Genomic DNA, 20,955 nt, shown 5'->3' with positions numbered 1-20,955 from the left:
TGCGGTCCAGGGAACAGCTGTGATTGGCACATGCAGGCACAGTATCAGGCGCCGATTTAGGGAGCGCTTGATTTGCCTTTGCTTTGCGTTTTGTTGGCAGAGCATGCAGTTTTAGTATTGCTCAGTCATTTTTATTTATTTTAATGAACCAAAATTGTGATTGAGATTAAAGCTCAGCTGTCCAGCCCTACTTGGAGGTGGGTTGCAAAGCAGCTTGCAATTTTGAAGCAGTTCTAGACCTGCTAAAGCAGTTTATATAACATACAATTTATGAGTTACATTATTAGATGTGTAGACAGGTATCAGCTAATCTAAGGTTGCTGGATTTTAAAAAATGCTGGCAATGGACCATAATTAGCACCACATACTGATGCTGTAATCAGTCATATTAACTGTTACTGCGAATTTCACAGATATGACATAAATACATGTATAAAGCAGACTGGTTAAACTTTAGTGTAAGGGAGCAACTACCTTGCTAGTGTTTTGTTGAACAAGGTATTGACTTGTGATTGAGATTCAGGGCTGGTGATTTGACGTCGAAGTGTTTCTTGAATTACAAGATGAAGGAGTGTTATTAATATTATTCTTCAGATAGTTAGGGATAAATCAGACAAATTAAAGACTACTATGAAGGTTTTTTTGCATTAAAGATGAATAATGTGAGATAAACACATGAGACTTGTGTAAACAGGGAGCTGATCTGGAACACTGAACTGGCTAATAAAAGAGTAGCAGGCACAGCCAAGAAAGTCAATTAATCCACAGATGAAGGGTGAAGGATACTGGGTCCCTATAATCCTTTTTTACAGTGTATTCATAGTTGGCCTGCAGCATGCATGTGCGCACGTACACTCACACACAAACACAGGCATTTCACTGCTCTCTGGGCGCTGTGCTTTAGGACTGGTTCTTCAAAGCGGCTGCTTCGATGTGCAGAGGACATTTGGTCTAAATAGAAACGCCTTTTTAAAACGTGAAATTTATGATTTGTTAAATCCTTTACTAGCAAAAGACTCTTTTTAAAAAAAGATCCAGGAATACTTTTTTTAAGAACAGCTGACACAACCTCACATTTCTGTTCCACTTTCATGAAATCATGATATTAGACATCCCCTTTATTGCAATTAGCACGTGCTCTTGTTTTGAGTGGTTCTGCTTCATTAAAATCTAAATTCTCCTGTTAAAACTGAGCTTTAACAGCAAAGTTTTAAATAGATGTCAATAATTAGCGTTCACAAATGAGATCCGGTTCAATTTCAGCAAAAGCAGGTGATTATAAAGTCAGAGAACCAGCATATCAGCACATACAGAGCCAACAGACCGGCATCAGCGATGTTTTAGACACAGTGAAAGCACTGCCTTCCTTTCCGCTCTCTCCACACTTTCATCATTGCATTAAAAAATTATAAAACACTTGAGGATGGTGTCCAGTAAAGACGCTGGGAGTTAATGGTTTGGGAACGTAGCCAAGTGGATCTAACTGTCCGCGGTCCTCTCTTCCCTGTTTCCTTTTGTAAAATACCCGAATCAGTCTGAAAGTGAGCAGCACATGGTAGCTCTCTACCTACCTAACCACCCATCCATCCATTAGTCGATGAGCAATCCAAATCCTAAAGAAGTCATTTTGCAGGAAACCAAGTCACTAAAATGAGTGAAAAATATAGATTAATTGACTGGTAAGAAAGTAAGAACTGATCAAATTAATCACCATTAAAGGTTAAACATTGTCCATGTAGATATTTGAGCTCTTTGAAGCTCTTATATCAACCTCTTTAATAACTGAAGCTTTTTTAAATGCTGATAACATGTTTGTGACTTTCAGCTGTGCAGAGCACATAGACCAGGGGTGTCGAACTCCAGGCCTCGAGGGCTGGTGTCCTGCAGGTTTTAGATATCACCCTGTTTCAACACACCAATATCAAATGATTAGTTCATTATCAGGCTTCTGGAGAACTTCAAGACATGTTGAGGAGGTAATTTAGCCATTTAAATCAGCTGTGATGGATCAAGGACACATCTAAAACCTGCAGGACACCGGCCCTCGAGGCCTGGAGTTCGACACCTGTGACATAGACTATAACAATGGATAGTCACCGTAACGTCACCCTCTGGGTCAGTAAAATCCAATATAAGCTTCAGGAAAAGTATTTTTCCGGTTCCATCTCAGTGTTTTGAAACTGGACATGATGAGCGAGGGTGGATCCGACTGAGGAACTGAGAGATACTGTGCACTCATTGGCTCCTTGACTTGTCAGTTGCTTGGTAGACATGCCATACTGTTTTTATTATCCTTTTTTACTCTAGCAGGGATCAAGAATTAAGAAAACAGACATCATGCAGTACTATAGGATAGGATTTGAAACTAAACTCATCAGGAGAGTGTTCACTAAGGTCAAAGAGCAAAGATGTTGAGGCTCGTTTTCCAACAGACTTCTTAACAGATCTGTCCGCCAGAGGGAGTTGGCCTTTGCTAGCCATTAGAAAGAATAGCGGTTTAAACCACTTAACTCAATGGCAGAACATTGCACACACATACAGTCAGGTTAGTGTTGCACGTAGGGGTGGGGGTGGGGTTGATATATAGCGTGGTATGGCAATATTTTGTGTGGCGATATTGTATTAATGCATAGATGCCAAATATCAATATTTTATTAGATACATTTGATTTTATGTGTCATGTGATTGCCACCTCTATTAGCAACACCACTGCTAGCACCATAGACTCCATGATTTATGGATTCAGGTTCATTTACAATGACTGTATGGTAGATGCCAGCTGTGTTTTGCCAGGCTTTTATTCGTCTCACTTTCCACCTTTCTTGTATACAACTTCCTGTCACATAGTGAGAGTGGTGCTGCTGTCTGATGGGACTATAGTGCTGGCTAAGGGCATCTAAGAACAACAGTTAATTGCTGTTGCACATAAATGAATATGGATAATTAGCTTAACCTATTAGTATTTCTGGTGCCAACAGAGGGCAAAAATATTTAATCGTCTAATTAATTGCACATATCCCTAAAGGGATTCACCAGTCAGATCCAGAGTTTTGGCATTTTTTTCTTTACATATTATAGAAGAATTTGATTGCAGAATTATTAGCTTGGGGTGCCCATTGAGTTTGTCCCGGTTTTAGTCCTCCATTTGCTCAGGTGCACTGCAGTTGCCTGCCTAGATAGAGAACAGGCTGTTAGCTCAATGCTCCTTCACAGTTGCGATGCTCTCCCCTGGGGCCACAGACACCAGCACAGCTCCTCGGTCACGGGTCTTGTGTCGCTGCTGGCAGGCCAACGAGACTAAGGTCACATTCCTGTTCGACATCTAGTCAGCAGACATGCAAACTTGTGATTAAGATCTGTGGCCTTTTCCCACACCAAAGAGAATTTGCACGTATGTGATTCAGGATGATTTTTGAGATTACTGAGCCAGCTGTTGCCATAGATTAAAACAGGAACCTGCAACTGCTGTGAGCAGGCCTGACATCCACTGACCTTGACATCCACTCAGTCTCTGTTCCCTCTGCAGCTAAGTTTCGCACTTTTCTTCCTGTTGCACTTAATATAGTACAGTATACTAGAGGCCTGTGCTTCCACTGTGCTTACGTTCTTGTCTGATTTACAGTAATTCATGTAGGTCATGTACAATCCGCACAACCTCTTTCTCAAACAGACTGAATCGACATGAAGAACAAAACACACCATGAGCAATAACATCAAAGCAGAGGTGCCATTGCTGCTGGTAGAAATATCAACAGTGATTGGTTAAAATGAAATAATATGTGTGCTAATAGAAAAGCCCACATGGTGAATGAAAATAAAAGCACCTGCACTGCAGGACAAATGTTATTACTGTACAGAGAAGTGATGTCCAGATAGCAAATAAGCATGATAGGAGCTAGAGTTTAGGATTAGGTCTTTTTCAGGTTTTACCACCAATCAGAGGGTGCCCCTCCCTGACCCTGGTTCTGCTGGAGCTTTCTTCCTGCTAAAAGGGAGTTTTTCCTTCCCACTGTCACCAAAGTGCTTGCTTGATTATTAGGCTTTTCTCTCTATTATTGTAGGGTCTTTATCTTACAGTAAGGCGACTGTTGTTGTCATTTGATGCCATATAAATAAGTTAAAGTCGAAATTGTGGTTTTACTATGCAGCAGATCAACAATCATGTTCTGAGCTGCCCGAAAAATGTTCCCAAGGTCTGAGTGTGCGTGACTGTGTGTGCATCTGCGGGGAGATCATGGGGCTCAAAGAGAAAACACACAAAGCAGACTTTCTGCTCAGCCCGGCCCAGCAGCTCATTCTCCCCCACTTTTACAGCTTACATTGCATATTTGACTGTGGTGAATGATGTAATCCAAACATGGATCAACAGGAGAGCCAAAGTAAAGGGAAGGTCGAAGCTCTTCTTCAAGCCCTGCCCTATGTCTCATTTTCTACTTTTAAAATTAGGGCATAAGCAAACATGTATCTGTATTTGGAAATCACAAGATGATCATACTCGAACTATTCCTGTAAAACGAATGCCACCAGAGGCTCTAGTTTTGCCGTCCCAGTTAGAGGACAATTTGGTCAGGCTCACCATCCTATTGGTAAAACAGCAGCAAATGAAGGGCAAAATAATAATAATAATAATGAAGCATTTGTTTCACCACAGCTGTTTCTTGCAGTCATCCATGGTGTTGGATTTCTGCTCATCAAAAATTGATACCTAGTTGTTTATTATTACCTCCCACACTTATGTGAAAGCAGCAAAACTGCAGCATGCACATATTTCCATGCAAACAGCCGCCCGTGTGCAAACTAGCGTTGGCATTTCTCACTGATATTTGAACCATGCCAAAGAAATATTCTCATAAGCGAATAGCCATGCATGATGTTCTCCGTCCTTGACATTTTCATCACTGGCTGCCAGCAGCAGTGGCTTTTCAAAGGGCTGCTGAGTGTCTTCAAATAACTGAAGACCCTAAAGGATGCTGTGTGAGCTTAGGGAGCGTTAAATCTCCCGTACCTGAACAAAACCCATTCTGCCAGTCGATGTAGCATTTAAGCAGCTCTAAAAGCTACGAAACACCCTGCAGACATGAGACAAGCGCTACAGACAATCGGACTCTGTTTCACAGAGTAACAGATGGTGAGTTGATGCATTGTGGGATAATAGGAAGACCTGAATGTCATTTCATGTTTTGAATAAGTGGTTATGTGAAGTAATAGTTTAGAAGCTCGTGTTCCCCTTTAAGATAAGAAATACTCATCCGCACAGTAGGTAGTCAGTCTTTTTGCAAGTGTGCTTCTTAGCAGCGTTTCATTTGCCTGATTATGTTATCAGCCCACTGAATGCTCTTTACCAGGTCGAAGTATGCTTTTTTAGTGCCTCTGCTTCTGATAGGAAATGCATTTCAAACGCTCCCACTGCTGATTTGGAAAGTACAAAAATACACTGCTGCTTGTGTTTCGTAATGTTCTCGAAAATGGGCCATTTTCACGGCTAACAATGAAGGGATTAGAAGGAAAAAACACGCCGTCAGACATTCATATTGAAATCTGAAATATTGAAATAAGAAAATGGTATCTTATGTAGATAGAAAAAGACTGCAGTTTTGTTCAGTATGAGACTTACTGTGTTTGAAGTTAAAAAATAAATAAAGGTTAATATCTGGCAGCGTCACACTCTGCTAATGGGATAAGGACATTTCTTTGAGTTAGAAGATGAATTCTAATAAAAGTTCAGTCTTACTCTTTCCACTGGTTCAGTGCAAACTGGGCTGGTGATGTACGCTCACCGGCCACTTTGGCTGTTGTATTTAATGTGTGGTCAAGACGACATAATGTACTAGGGCTGGGCCATATCATACCGTTCACGGTAATACCGGTATAATGTCGGGCAACGATAGGAAAATGAAATATCGCGATAGAATATGGGTAAAACGCGCATGTGCAGTGCCTTTGTTTTCATACGCACATGGCGGAAAAAGCGTGCCAGCGACAGAGAATGAGAAAGGCGAAAGCGGATCGTTGAATGAAACGGATGAACCAGAATTAGTTTGTAAAAATGCTGCAACTTCAGTGGTGGAACTGGTTTAGCTTTCGTCCGTCAGATACACAACAAAGCACTATTTTTGGTAGCACATGCTAGCGGGCCGTCGTTATTAAAGTGTTGTTTGGAAAATGCGGCACACTTAAAATCAATCCTTTGATTTTTCTGAAAGTCGACAGTGCCCTTTATAATCCCGTGTGCCTTATGTATGAATTCTGGTTGTGTTTACTGACCTCGAAACAATTTTATGTCGTACACGGCGCTCGAAGATCTGTCAAATGTTTTAGTACGACTTTGCTAAGCTACGAACCCGCACCACTTGATGGATTGTCGGAGCGTTGCGGCTACCGTAGGCAGGAGCCTCGCGGAGTGATACGTACTGTGCTTCAACATAATATTACCGTATTATGTGTGTATAACCTCTTTTTAAGTTTTGTGGATATTATACATGGTTATGCTGAGGATATGTCGGTCAATTTCCACTGGAAATGCCTTTTGGTTAAACTGTCACCAAGGAATTTGCATTTGCACTGTTAACTTTTTATATAACTTTAATGCACATAAAAAACAGCTGCTTGTTTAAGTGAAAATACGTTGATTTATTTATTTTTTTTGCACTAATAAAGTTGTGGAGTTGTAAAGTATCTTGTTTAGTGTCAATTATAATGTCAGTTATATCGTTATCGCAAATTTTCCAATGTATATCGTGATAAATATCTTTGGTCATAGTGGTACCGGGTTGATCCCTACTTTTAATTCTTCGTGTCATAGATTCAACAAGGTGCAGGAAACATTCTTCACAGACTTTGGTCCATGTTGACATGATAGCATCACACAGTAGCTGCAGGTCTGTGACGTGAATCTGTGGATTGAGATCTGGTGACTGTGGAGGGCGTCTGAGTACAAAGTGAGCTCCTTGTCACGTTCAAGAAACCAGTTTGAAATTATTTTTGGTTTGGTGTTATCCTGCTGGAAGCAGCCATCAGAAGATGGGTACACTGTGGCCATGTAAGGATGGAAATGGTCAATAACAGTACCAACCGGAACCCTCGGTTGTACCATTAAACCACCAGCCCGAACCAGCGATAGGAGGCAGGATGGATACACGCTTTCATGTTGTTTGTTGTGCATTCACAGATGCTCTTCTGCATCTCTTGTTTGTAATGACCTCTGCCATCTAGCTACAGATGGTTGTGTGGGAAAATATAGTAGATCAGCACTTAACTTGAACTTCAGCAGCTCATTTTGATGATATGTACAGAGTTTCTGCCATTTGATTGGCCGATGAGATATTAATGAGCAGTTGAACAAGGGTACCTAATGCGGTGACCGGTAGGTGTAGATAAAAAGCAGCTGTGTAAACCTTTGCGTTAATACGTAGCAGAAAATGGGTAACCTTATAGCAACATAGTGGCTACACTGCGTTGTTTTTCTGTCTCTCTGTTTTAAGAGAGCTGTGGATTGAGAACACAACAATGCATTTCTACCTTGAATCAGAATATTTTATTGATCCTTAAGGAAGTTATGTAAAAGAAAAAGTCTGGCAGCGGTGGGATTCGAACCCACGCCCCCGAAGAGACTGGAGCCTTAATCCAGCGCCTTAGACCGCTCGGCCACGCTACCATGTTGCCTAAGGCATGCTCTGCAAATGCTGCAACTATGACAGAAGAATTGTAGTTAAATAAAAATGCAGTTTTTTATTTTTTTATACGTATTCTATCATAATTCTCTAATATAAATCACAGTTGCAGCTGCTACTCCCGTAAAGAGTAACTGTATCATGTAAAAACTGACTGGATTACTGACGTCATGTAAACCAGTATCCAGTGTGGTTGAAGTCTTCTGTAATACGAGGTGCAGATGACTCGGAGTATTTCCCCTTCAGTATGGCTGTCTGCTAGATGATTTAAAATCACTTAACATAATAACACATGCAGCTTAGTCAAAGGACAATTTCACTGTCAGCATATTGTTGAAATCGTTTATCTCTTTTTGTCTGCTTTATCTGACGTAAGGTAGTTTAATTCAGTGTCAGACACTCACTTCATTTAGGTAGCTTAAAAAGGATTTATTGTTTTGATATAGCTGATTACCATCAAATGTCATAATAATATTGGCACCTGTGAAGTAGCACTCACTGGTCTGCTGGCTGCTTTTCATTTTTCTTACTGTAACGTCACAAAGCATCACAAAGTATTTTTTTTAATAGAAAGAGGTCGTACCTTCTGCATCTCACAAGCCTGAAGGCAGCATCTGCAGTTGTGGTCACAAGTTAACATACACTCATCAGGGGCGTGATCGTCGTAGCAGTTTTGGGTTTTTAATATTTTCATGATGAACTTTTCTTTTTCCAGGGTGCAACGTACAGCGTCCATCTTTAGTGAATTGGAAAAAAAAATAGAATCGGCACACAAATTTGAATTTTCTCTAATCCATACAGGATTAAATGTATACATGCACCCCCACTGATATATGGTTAAAATGTTGCAGCTGGACCAACTCGATGCTTTGTGGCACTCTGGCTGGATATGTGATCATTGTTGTTGGTAGAACTGGTGGAGATCATTTAAATCTTCTGGTTTCCTGGCACAGAACTGGCTTTAAATCAAATTTTGAATAGATTTGAGTTGAATTTAGGACGTCCATTCCAGAAGCTTAATGTTAGCTTGATTTATCTGTTTCAAAACCAGCATTAATATGTGTTTGTGATCATTGTTCTGTTGGAACACCCGATTGTATCCTAGTTTGAGCCAACAATCTGAAGGCAGTCCTCCTTCACTATTCTATCCACTTTGTGCGATGTACAAATACCACTGGTAACCAACAGCCCCAGAGCATGCTACCACCATCATGCTTGGTTAGTACTTAAGTCTTAAAGTTTAAAAGCTTCAGCTTCACCCCTTCAAAATTTTTTGTCTCATCTTATCATCAAACTTTCTCCAGAATGCATTTGGCATTGGATTTTGGAGCACTGGCTTCATTCTTGGTCAGGTGATATAAAGTGTGCTTCACCATGGACAGTGAAGCTGGTGTGTTCTAGCAGTTTCCAGTTCATGGCATGAACTGGAAACTTGATGGTTCCTGAGTTGCTCCCGAGGAACCAACTCCTTCACATTTTAAGTGACATTTTGGGTCTTCTTCCAGATCTTGGTACAGAGGTAGACAATTGTTTAGACTAATGACTCTTGAATCTTCACTTTGCCCATCAGGCATCTGGAATGGCCGACCAAAATTCTGATCTCAGCAATCTTGAAAATTTGTTTAAAAGCTTGGTCCGTGACAGGGAACCAACAAAATAAATGAACTCCACCAATCCACAAGAAGATCAGATGGCTACCAAAGTCATCTAATTAAAGTTATCTATTTGATTCTGTATTCAAACTTTAAACTTTTGATTAAACTCCTGTAGATTAGAGAACATTTAATTTAAAATTCAGACTTCTGCACTCACTTCTTGTTTTTTAGTCATCAAAGGTGTCTGCTGTATAATCAGTTAAAAAAAATCCTTAAAAGCCCCAAATTACCGTGACGTTCATGGTCATGATGAGTGTTTATATACATCAGTGGTGCTCTGCTAGTCCATTGATGGCTAATGCTAACAAGGCAAAATGTACTAACCTGTGGAATAAAACTATGGCAGAGGAGTCATAGAGTAGAGACACTTAACCAAACATGTCCATAATTCAATAATATTTACAGTATCTATAAGGTTTACAAATATTAGCTAATATTAGCCACACCAGTGAATGCTGTGCTAGCTCAAAGAGCTAAGCCGAGGTGCACTTTATCCAGCTGTACCTCTGAATCTCCACATTTTTCATTTCCCCTAAAAAAAGCACATGTTTAAGTATTTAAAGTTATCCTTGTGTATTTCATTTTCCTCACTACTCTCATTTTTTTAGGGTTACATACTGTATCTGTCAACGAGGGAAATATTGTCTGTGCAGCGTATCATAACCCCACATGAGCAGCCCCCGTGTTCACATGTTTGTGTTTTATCTTGTCTGGGCTGTGTGTTTGTCCACATTAAAATAATGAATGTACAGAAGGCTCTGTTTTAAATGTGCTGTTTACTGTAAAACATTCACCTTCTCACACAGATTGCATGTGGGCGATTGAATGACTCTCTCTTTCTCTGTGTGTGTGTGTGTGTTAGGGCCAGCTGGATGGGCCTTGGTATTGGGTTACAGCAGGCATGGAGTAGTTTTTGCTCTCTCTGACTGTCTAAGATCAATTAAGAGGGAGCGTGGGGGGGGGGAGAAAGTGAGGGGGATGATGAAAGAAATGGAGTGGATGAGGAGAGAGGAAATGACTAAGCATTAAGCTGGCAGGTGGAGGAGGAGAGACGGTAGAGATAAAAAATAAAATAAAATAAAAAAAGGATATTGCAGGGGAGAGGATGTAATGAAACGGCCAGCAATGCAATAAGCACGCGCGCTGCAGTGTCACTGAAAAAACAGTGGATCCTTAAAGGAATACAGCGATGCTCGGGTAAATAAGCTCTCTGATTGAATCACTGCAAGTTTCAACCTTTGTGGGTGCTTCGCTATTAAATATGCACACGTGCAAAGCAAGGCCAACAAAGAGTCATCAAATCCTGGCCGAGCCGTGAACGGTCGTTTTGAGGAAAATGCTCTTAGAAGGGTGAGATATTAAAAGCAGGAAAATAAATACGCTGCAAGGAGCTTGCTCCCAGTTTGCAATGAATCACAAGCAGCTTTAAAAAAAAAAAATCATGCTCGGCCTAAATCAAGGACAAGAAATGTGAGATTTTTTTCATTTATCACATTTCCTTGTTTGTGAAAAGCAGCAGCAACAGCAGCGCAGAAAGCTGCTAATCAAATGTTGAGGATGTCTCCAGCTGGGATAACCTTCTCCCATATTTGTTTACTAACCGTCTCCAATTTGTGTTTACATCTCTCACAGCAAATATTCTGTTTCGGAAGGAGAATTTCAACATCTTTGAAAGTCGCTCTGCTGTCAACGCCAGTGTGGACTTTAAGAAAGGAGACGAGTGGCGATGCTTGGCAGCTCAAATAGCTTGTTTCTTATTGATCCTTATGAGAAATCCATTTCCTGATGGCGACTAATCTGATCGTAGGTAATGACCAAAGCAACAAAAAATAAATAAATCACAGACAACAGATGTGAACGCGCGGCCTGAACGCCCAGTCGGTCTCTGTTCATTATGCTTTGTGGTGGAAAAGTGTATTATTAGTAACATTGGATTATTTAAAGATGGGCTTAGCGCGCTACTTAATCTTTTGCCATGACAGAGGTTTCTTTCACAGCCTTTGTCACACAGAGAATGGCTGAGTACGGCATAAAGACTCGCTGCGTGTTTTGATATCCGCCGCTATTAAAATATAATGCCGATTTGGAGCGCAGGTCTTCAGATGTGGCTGTCGGCGTCATTGTTATTCAGTAACAAGCTTCACTTCAACCTCGTTTTTTTGTTTTACTTTAGCATGCACGATGAGAAATTACTGATACATAAGTATGATTTTGTCTTGTTTTTTGGCACTCAGAAGGTCCTAGCGATGATTTGACCTAAAAATAGGAAAAAAAGAGATAATAGTCACTTTCTTAAAAGCCACAAGACCAATCCTTTCTAAAGTTTATAGTAAATTTTATTTTGACCTTTCAAACATCCTGCACAACTTTTAAAAATTCAGACCACGATGATGACAAAATCAGCTTGCCTAAAGATCATGTCAGTCTTTGTAGGGTACAATCATGTTTGATTGTACCCTACAAAGTCCGTTTGGTTTCCTGGATACAAAACATCTCACTTTATCTTAAATTAGACATTTAATATTCATGTCAAGCTCACTATTTTTGTTCTCAGACTCAACTAGAGTAGCTTTGCATGATTCACAGTTCAGAATAATCCACTTTTACCTGACCAGATGACCATATTAGGAATATCCTCTCTCAGTGATGTCATGTGGACCCAGGACTAGTAAAAAATGTCTAAAACTGAGAGTTTAGAGCACCTTGGAGCCTGAGCTTTTGCCTCAAGAAGATAGCTTGAATTCATTACAATACAGAACAATAACAATATAGAATACATATGACAGAAAATAAGCACTACATTAATTAAACTGCCCCCCCAAAATTACTCTTACCACTTACACTTGTGACAGTCTTGATTAGCTCAAGTGCAGTCTGGAAGTTTGAATAGCGATTTCATATATTAATTTATTTAATGCCATGATTTGTACAATTTCCCTGAAAAGCAGATCATAAACTAAATAAGATCATTTGCACAAATCTGATTAACTTTTTAAAGCTTTCATATCATTCTGATAATTACAAAAATTAAGAAACCCAATGGTACCCCAAACTTAATGTGGCCTTCAGGTTAGCTCAAGAACAGTGAATAGGGAGCTTGGTGGAATGGGTTTCCATGGACAAGCAAATGCAATCCAAAATGTCGGATGCAGTGGTGTAAAGCACGTCACCACTGGACTCAGCAGAGAAGTGTTCCCTGAAGTGGTGAATCACGCTTCTCCGTGTGACAATCGAGTCTGGGTTTGGCAGTTGCCAGGAGAAACAGTACTTGTCTAACTGCTTTGCACCAAGTTTGGAGGAGGAGGGATTATGGTGTTGGGTTCGACCCCTTTGTTCCAGTGAAAGGAACTGTTAATGCTTCAGCATACCAAGACATTTTGGACAGTTTCCTGCTCCCAACTTTGTGACTGCGCACCAGTACACAGTCCTGACCTCGGCCTGATAGAAAAACCTTTGGGATGAATTAGAGCGGAGACTGTAAGAAGCTGAGGTAGTTCGGACACCTGATGGAGAAACTGGAGAACAGACGTCTGGAATACCACATTTATGCCACCAAATTTCATGAAAAGCGGTTCTGATATCTGAGCTGACTTGGAGGAATATAATAAGAGCAAAAACCCCCCAAAACACCACATTTTTTTAACCATTTCTGTTTGCCAGTATAGGCTCGATTGCCTCTAACAGTCTGTACATACAACACTATTTACATCTTATATGCTAATACCCAGCTGGTCTCATTACCAATTCTCAGTACCGTCACCAAATGACAACTTCCAAGTATTTCCTGCTCTAATTTAAAGCACCAGGATCACTGGTCCTGAGCTTCCCTGGGAGGTAAATTGTTGTTTACACTTCAGTCTTATTGAAAACGCATAAAACGGGGGACGTCTAATCGCACATCGCAACCCTCGCTTCTCATTAATCTTCCTAATCATGTTGTTTATATGAGCAAGATACATGTTGCACATGTTTCCCTGACAGTTTGCCACGATGTGCACAGATCGTGTGTTTCAGGAGGATTAGATTATTTAGAGATGGACTTAAAGCACGTCACCTAAACCCCTTAAGGTGATATTTATACCGCCCGGACTTTTACACACTGCATGGTGTCTCAGCTCTGATAGCTGCTGTAGCTTCCTTCTACTATTTATAACTGTGCCATTCTCTGCTTTATCTCCCTCTACCTCTTTCTGCCCCCCCCCCCCCCCTCTTCCCTTCCCTCCCCATCCTATCTTCCTCTCTGCGTCACTTTATCTGTGCATTGAACATGTGCGCTTAATGACAGGGCTGCAGAGGCGGCTTGCATGGTAGCTAAAACAGAAGCTGTCCTCCTCTCTTGCCGTCTCTCTGTGTCACACACTCAGCCCCAAACAGAATGACTCTTATTTAAAGAGCTGAGCTGTACTTGCTCATTTAAAAAAAAAAACATCACATGGGGAGGGAAGGGAAATGAATGAGTGAAGAGAGGGACCAGAGGAGAAAAATGAAGGGAGGAACCTATCGATGGATAGATGAGCGAGACAGAAGCAGAAGGATGAGGAGGAAGGGGATGATGTCATCTTTTAACCCTGTACCGCTCCCCTCTCCTCTCTCCTGTTTCCTCCCCAGATTCTTCTTCCTTCTTTTCCGTGTCGCTCTCCAGCAGGACTATATTTAGTCGCATGCAGCTGGGGGTATGTGAGTGTTTGTGTTTTGATGGTGTTGCGGCGCTACTCAGTCTTACATTTTAATGCTCCCGTTACCAAATCAGCCCTACCCTCCTCTCACATTTTTACTCTACGTCACATTCTGTCTGTTCCTTCTCCGTGGTCCATCGTCTTTTCTTAATCGGCCACCGAGCGTTTCTCCTCTCCTGGAAAGCAGATGCTGGAGATTTCTCTTATGGTCAACAAACCCTTTTTAAAAGAAAATGGCTCAGCTTCGCTAAAACATCATCCGTGCCTGTGGGCTTCATGACCAGATCTGTTCAGGTCATGCGTTCGTTCATGGTAAACACAATCACCATCCTGCTGCTGATGCACAACACATATTTACAACTGTTAACATGTGATTCCACAATGATGATAAAATTAGAGCCCAACAAATGCAGTGTTGACTCCGGATCGAGCACCTTTGAGGAGATTCCTTTTTTTTTCTGTTTAGTTAAACTTCAATTCCAAATCACAACAAGAGTTGCCTTTATATATATAAAGAAGCCAAAGGGGATAGACAATCCCCTTTGCGCACGAGCTTGGTGGCAGTGGGAAGGATAAACTCCCTTTTAACAGGAAGAAACCTCCGGCAGCACCGGGCTCAGGGTGGGGCAGCCATCTGCCACAACCAGTTGGGGGTGTGAGGGGAGGAAGGCAAAAACAAACTGTGAAAGCCTAAGATTAATAATAACTAATGAAACTATATTTTTATGACACGTTGCCTTCCCACATCGCACAGTGAGAGCTTTGTAATGATGCTGAATTGTATCAGGAATTTAGCTTTTAACTCTACATGACAAGATGCATGACAACAGCACTTGACACAAGCCTATTTAGGTGGTTTTTTAGCAACAAGAAAAAATCATAACATCAGCTCCACTGTGTGAACCTGAATGTTTTAGACATGAAATGAAACTGTATCATATGAATTTATAAATAATTATAAATATAAAAACCGTATTTTGACCTGCAGAAAGAACAGTTTAATTACTCGAACCCTTTAGGCTTTAATAAATAACACACACAGGTTTGAGTGGACGACAGTAACTTTTCTTTGATTTCCCAATGGAAAAACCTCACAAAGATGCTGCTCTGATTTGGATAAAAATGCATTTGAGGAGAAAAAGCGATCCGCTCGGCACATAAAGATCTCTGTATTTTGTAATTGTGTCTTTCTTTTGTATAAATGGTTGTATTTTGGTATAGTGGCCCAGATGTTTGAGGCAGCTATTTAAGACTTTCAGTTTATGTGCAAATGAACTTCTGTGTATCAGTAAAATGTAAAATGATCCTAATTTTCATTCTCACATTATATGTGAGCTTTTATCCCATAAACTGCGCACTGCTTCTTTATTAATTTAATTTTCTTCCCTAAACCGAACATAAACTCTTGATCACTGTAGTTCAGCTATTGTTAAAACTTTCTAACTTAATTGCTTTTTCCATACCTTCAACTCCTTTTGCACCTTCAGAATTTTTAAAAATTCATATGAAAGTATTTTTATCGTGCATCAATAGTAGTGAAGATAAGGGGGACGCATTAAAGGGAAAACCTTGACCCTCTGAAAGTGATCGCAATTGGCTGGTGTGTTTTGGTCCCACTTTTCTCCTTAAGAGGAATGATTACTGCAAATGAATACACAGTTATTCTTTTCAACTTTGTTAGTTGACACAGAAAGAAAGACAGCAGAGACACTTAGGACAGGATTGAACCCGAGCTGCTGTTTTTGGCTATGTGCGTCTAGCCTCCGAGCGAAACAACCACCCGTACACAGCTACACAGAGTGAACATCTTCGTCCTATGATGTAACATTTCTATCTTAGTGGAAATGGTTTTTTTTCAGGGTGACAGTCCCTGTCTTTAGGGTAGATGTTAACAATATACATGCTCGGCATCAACATCTTCAACACACTTTTAATCTTTTTAAAATTACCATGCTACGGTGCGTCGAATCTGTCCTGACAGCATATTGCGGCCTGAACTCTAAAACTTTAATTCATGGATTAAATAATAAAAATCAATAAGATGTTATACAGTATTATATTAAGTTGTCATTTGGAAGCAGCTTACTTTCTAAAGTTAATGTGGGTTTGCTTGCAGTGGCCTGATTACATTAGCGTTTACATTTGCATTTATGACCCTGGGGACATGTTTTTGTGCACCTGACAAATGCAACACAAATATTCACTCTCCTTTTGCCTCTGTTTTGGCCTCCAGCCTTTCCCGAGACAAACGTTTGGGTCTTTATTTGCAAAGTGGCCTACTTTGTTCACTCTTTGGTCATGGGCAGGCAGTGTTCAGCAGGATTTAGATCCGTTTCCCCTCAAAATACCAGCCTATCGCTGGAAATGAGGTTAAACCAAAGCAAAAAGCTTAAAGCTGAGAACGTTACATATAAAGGAAAACTAAAGAAGTTCAAAAGACCAAACTGATCAATTATTCTTCTCATGTCTGAAAAAAATTGTTCTCTTTGCAGCCGTACGAAGACCAGCAGCAAAAAAAAGTATTAGAAAAGCAGTTTTTGAGTACTGATAGCTTACCGGCTCTAATACATGAGTGTAGCTGGGAATATTTTTAAGGGAAAGGGTGTTTGTATTTTACGTGCTTTTATATTCGTGTGCTGCTGATGTAACGCTGGTGTGTGTGTCTGTGTGTGCCACGTCGATGATGGATGTCCTGAGCTAATACAGACGCACTAAATCGAAAAATAAAATGTAACCGCTTGCTTTTAATGGCAGCGGTGTTACAGTCAGAGCACGGCCAATTTGGATTGTCAGAAAACATGAAAATAGCTCAGTCACAAGTTACTCAGTGTGATTAAGATCCTTAGTTGATATTCTAATGGCTTCACTGACATGATATTAAAGCTGCTTTGAATAAGCGAGTCTGCAGTGACCTGCAAAAAACTGAAACGTGCTCATTATCGCCTCAGTTTGATCCGTCTGCCGTCTCATTGTGTATTCAATTTGTATCCTTGTAAATTCTTTTTCTAAATCTAACCACTGTCTGGGCCTGTCATCTCCCTACACTTCCCCTCTCTTCTCGGCTCTTTGGTTTGCTCTCTCCCACACTTGCTCTCACACGACCCACCGAGTCCCTTTATTCCCTTCATCCTTCCTCTCTTTTTCTCACCTCCCGTCCTCGTTGCCTGTCTGCACGAGCGCACAAACGCAGTTTTTCATTTCCTTTTCTTTTCACCTTACCATGTTCGTTTTTTTCCCTTCCTCCTCTCAGTCCCGCACGGTATATCTTCATACAATTACTCTCCATTAAAAACGGATTAGATTTCACCTTCACAGTCGGCCTACAGAGGAAGAGCAGAAAGGGAGGAGAGGTTGAGAGAGGACGGAGAAAAAACAGGGGTGTGGACCTTTGAGGAGTCAGAAGAGAAGATTGGAAAGATGGGAAGGACAGGGGGTGGTAGATTAGGAAGGAGCGAGGAAAAGTGGAGCGGTGGGACACGTCTTCACGTCAACGACATGAAAATGTTTGTACTTTTAGACTCGCATTTGTTCTCCGAGTTGTCAGAAGAAGTAGTTCACCCATGGACTTTTCACACTCGCTTTTTTCCCCATTGCAAATAGTCAGAAGATTGTGCGAACTTGGCTTTCACACGTTTGTCCAGTCACAGAGAAATGGCTCCAATTCAAGAACAAATTGACCACTCAGTGCAGCTCAATGGATGCCAGCCCCAACCGCAACCATTAGTGTTTATGGAAGGCAAGAAGGTTGTAGAAACATCAGAATGAAGAGCTTGATGGAATGATTACTCATGGAGCAGAAACAAGACGTGACCTTGATCCTAACCCCAAAGTGCTAATTCGGATAACCTGGGTCACTGATCTCGTGACTGAGATATTACCGTATGGAAAACACAGAAGGGCACAAACGATGAAATAAAACGGACTCGACAGAGCATGTTCTCACACCTCAAGCGAAGGGTAGTCCTTGTCTATCCTTGTGAAGCTCTGTGCCAAAGGCAGCAGATGGCTGTGGTGTGCCCACAATAGGTGAGGGGTCTGGGGCTTGGAAGAGCTCTAGTCAGCACTCCCATATTCCTCCTGTGCTTCCCACCTGGGGGTTAAGAAGGGTTAAAATTAATCCACTCCCGCTGTGTGTGTGAGTGTGCGAACCTTCGAACACAGTTAGTCTAGACTGTTTCCCAGCCACTGGTAAGCTGTATTTTTTCCTCTGACAGAGGGAGATTAATGGGACATAGCAGACTGAAAGGATATGGAGTAACCAGTATACACCAGTTCAGTTAAATGCAATTAAATGCCATATGTTTTTAAGTATGGTATTTTACACCAGTTTACAGATGCATTAATTACTTTTCTCTTAGCATGCCGAAAATCATCCGATTCTGGTCTCTGGTTAGCTGACCAGTGTATCTGTACTTAGTTATTTTTAAAGTTTTAGGTCTGTGAAGGTTCTGTCATCCAGGTCATCGTAGTCTGAGGAGCTCTGGACTTCTTTAAGTTGCTTGAAGACGTTTCACCTCTCATCCGAGAAGCTTCTTCAGTTCTAAGGTCAAATGGCGGAGAGTCCCAGATTTAAGCCCTATGAGAGTGTCCCCCCCCCAAAAGAACCAAGGTGTGAGAACGGGGGTGGGTCACAATCAGCCAAGGTTTTGGGTGAACTCATTGTGAAACCTAGCCCCACCCTATCATGTGATTTCCTGCGGCCAGAAGGGCCGGGATGATCTGGGACTCTCCACCATTTGACCTTTGAGCTGAAGAAGCTTCTCAGATGAGAGGTGAACTTAAAGAAGTCCAGATGCTTTTTCTTCCAAGCTCCTTAGACTTTAAAATTTTAGCTGCTGGTTTAGTTGGATTTTTTAAAAATGTTGCTGCCCCTCCCTGGTGGAGGTTCTTCCTGTTGAATGGGAGTTTTTCCTTCCCACTGTTGCCAAATGCTTGCTCACAGACAGTCATCTGATTGTTGGGCTTTTCTCAGTTTCACTGTAAGGCTTCTACCTTACAATATAAATTGCTTTGAAAGAAATATTGTTGTGACAAAACTAAATTGACTGTAATCAAATGTAGTCAAAAAAGTGGATGCAAACTCTGGAGTAAAAAGTTTTCATATCTACGTCTTTAATTGAGGATGAAGTCATACATGTGCAGGAGGTCAGCACATTCAACAAAGAACACGGAGAAAAAACTACAAATATTGCAGTCGGGGGTTACATCATGAAACAAGAAATGACAGGAACTGAATACACCCAAAGTCCAAAACCATTACATGAACATCCTATGACACCTTCGCATTTTTACATTGTTGCTGTTAGCATGTTAGCACAGAGGAGTTGTTTTAGTATTTTGCACTAGTTTTTTTAACATAATTTTTCTCCGTATGGATTTGTTTATTATCTTTCAGTGCAAGCCTCTCGTACATCTCACTCAGATGTGGATTTTTTGCTGCTATTTTTAGCTATTGAGTCATCAATCATCTGGTTACTCATAAAAAGAAACCAAGCATTCCCATTGGGCAGCTGTCAAACCCTGCAGCTCTCTATTTTCTGTGTGGATTTAATGTTTTTATTTCTTTTGCATAAAGCTTTACAGGCTGCATTGAGTTTCTCACCTCTGCACCCTACCTCCCCAGGCCTGTGGAATCAATTTAAAACTCATTGTATGAGTTAGGGCTTCAGTAATCCAAATGCATCAGGCACTTTCTCTTTTTCTGTGAAAAGTGGAGTTCTTGGAGGCATGAGATTTCAACGTGACGACCAGCAGCAGGTAGTTTCATCGTGACAAACTGGTCTAAGGAATGAATCTGACAGGTAATAGGAGTGAGATACAACACAGCCCTCTGGAGGAAGGTGTGTGTGTGGACAGTCGTGTATGTATGCGTGGGTGTGTACAGATGTGTTTGTAGAGTAATATTCTCTATCCCAATAGCTTTTAGAGAGGATCCGCGCCAAACAATACGTAAACCCCAGCTTCCTGCGTTACGCTCTACACACAGGGAAGCATTTTTTCGTTTAACCTCCGTGTCTGACGTTTTGCTTTCTCTCTTTCTTCCTACCTCTCAATTGTCCAGACGCCCCGGTGGCAGAGCTGCACGACCTGTTCTGTAAGAAGCTGCAGCAGTGCTGCGTGCTGTTTGATTTCCTGGACTGCGTGGCTGACCTGAAAGGGAAGGAGATCAAACGTGCGGCGCTCAACGAGCTGGTGGAGAGCGTGGCCACGAGCAGAGGAGTCCTCATAGAGCCTCTCTACCCGGAGGCTATAAAGATGGTACAGTAGGAGGGGAGGTTAGGGGTTAAAATGATGCACCAGTGCAAACAATTCCAGCCCAAAGATAAAGATCATAGATCATAGATAACTGAAAGGATGCACAAATGTTCCTCTAATTTTTATTCGTTTGGAAACATGATTACTCTTTTTCTTTGATCTTATAAAAATCCCTTAAAACATGGGTCATCATTTCGTACATAGTACTTAACTTAAAGCACTCCGAGTACAGTTAAATATTGAACAGCATTAATGTGGCACGCCCCTTTTGCTTACTGGTTAATTGTGCAGTGACGCAGATAGAAATCAGCACTGTGTATATGCAGCTCTGCACAATGAAGAGATGTAGGAACACAAAGACACCAGGGAATTTATTTATTTCCCATTTCCAGCATAACAACAGATGTGTACAGATATCAGCATAAAATATATATAACATCATTTACATACAGCAGTGAACGATTTATCTCTTGAAACATCATTAGTGGAGACAAGTGGTTGGATAGCAGCGTAACTAGTAAAACTGTTATTCTGCTGGTTCCCCTTGTTTATTCTAGCTTTTGTTTATGTGTGAAAATACTTAACAGTAAATGTGGGCTTGGAGGATACATTATCTAATGTAAAGGTTCTTTCTTTTGCCAAAAAAAGATGCTGGTAGCTTTCTTAGACTTGCAACACACTGGCAGAAATCCTGGTTCC

At 41.0% G+C, this 20,955-nt stretch overlaps 1 protein-coding gene and 1 non-coding gene across 2 annotated transcripts in view; one reads left to right on the top strand and one right to left on the bottom strand.

Moving 5' to 3' along the window:
* Positions 1-20,955, top strand: part of ppp2r5b (protein phosphatase 2, regulatory subunit B', beta) — a 46,694-nt gene that overhangs the window by 6,120 nt on the left and 19,619 nt on the right. Inside the window, exon 2 of the mRNA XM_085351016.1 lies at positions 20,063-20,259. Coding sequence (XP_085207142.1) covers positions 20,063-20,259 — 197 coding nt within the window. The remainder of the gene's footprint in view (positions 1-20,062; positions 20,260-20,955) is intronic.
* On the bottom strand, positions 7,573-7,654 carry trnal-aag (transfer RNA leucine (anticodon AAG)). The gene has a single exon. It is a non-coding gene; the product is annotated as a tRNA-Leu (tRNA).

This window comes from Diplotaxodon limnothrissa, linkage group LG3 (genome assembly GCF_057381915.1).
Source record: "Diplotaxodon limnothrissa isolate DT_005_m linkage group LG3, D_limnothrissa_male_GT1.1, whole genome shotgun sequence".
Classification (NCBI taxonomy): Eukaryota; Metazoa; Chordata; class Actinopteri; order Cichliformes; family Cichlidae; genus Diplotaxodon; species Diplotaxodon limnothrissa.
The sequence above is the reverse complement of the archived record's forward strand: the minus strand, read 5'-3'. Positions and strand labels throughout refer to the sequence as shown.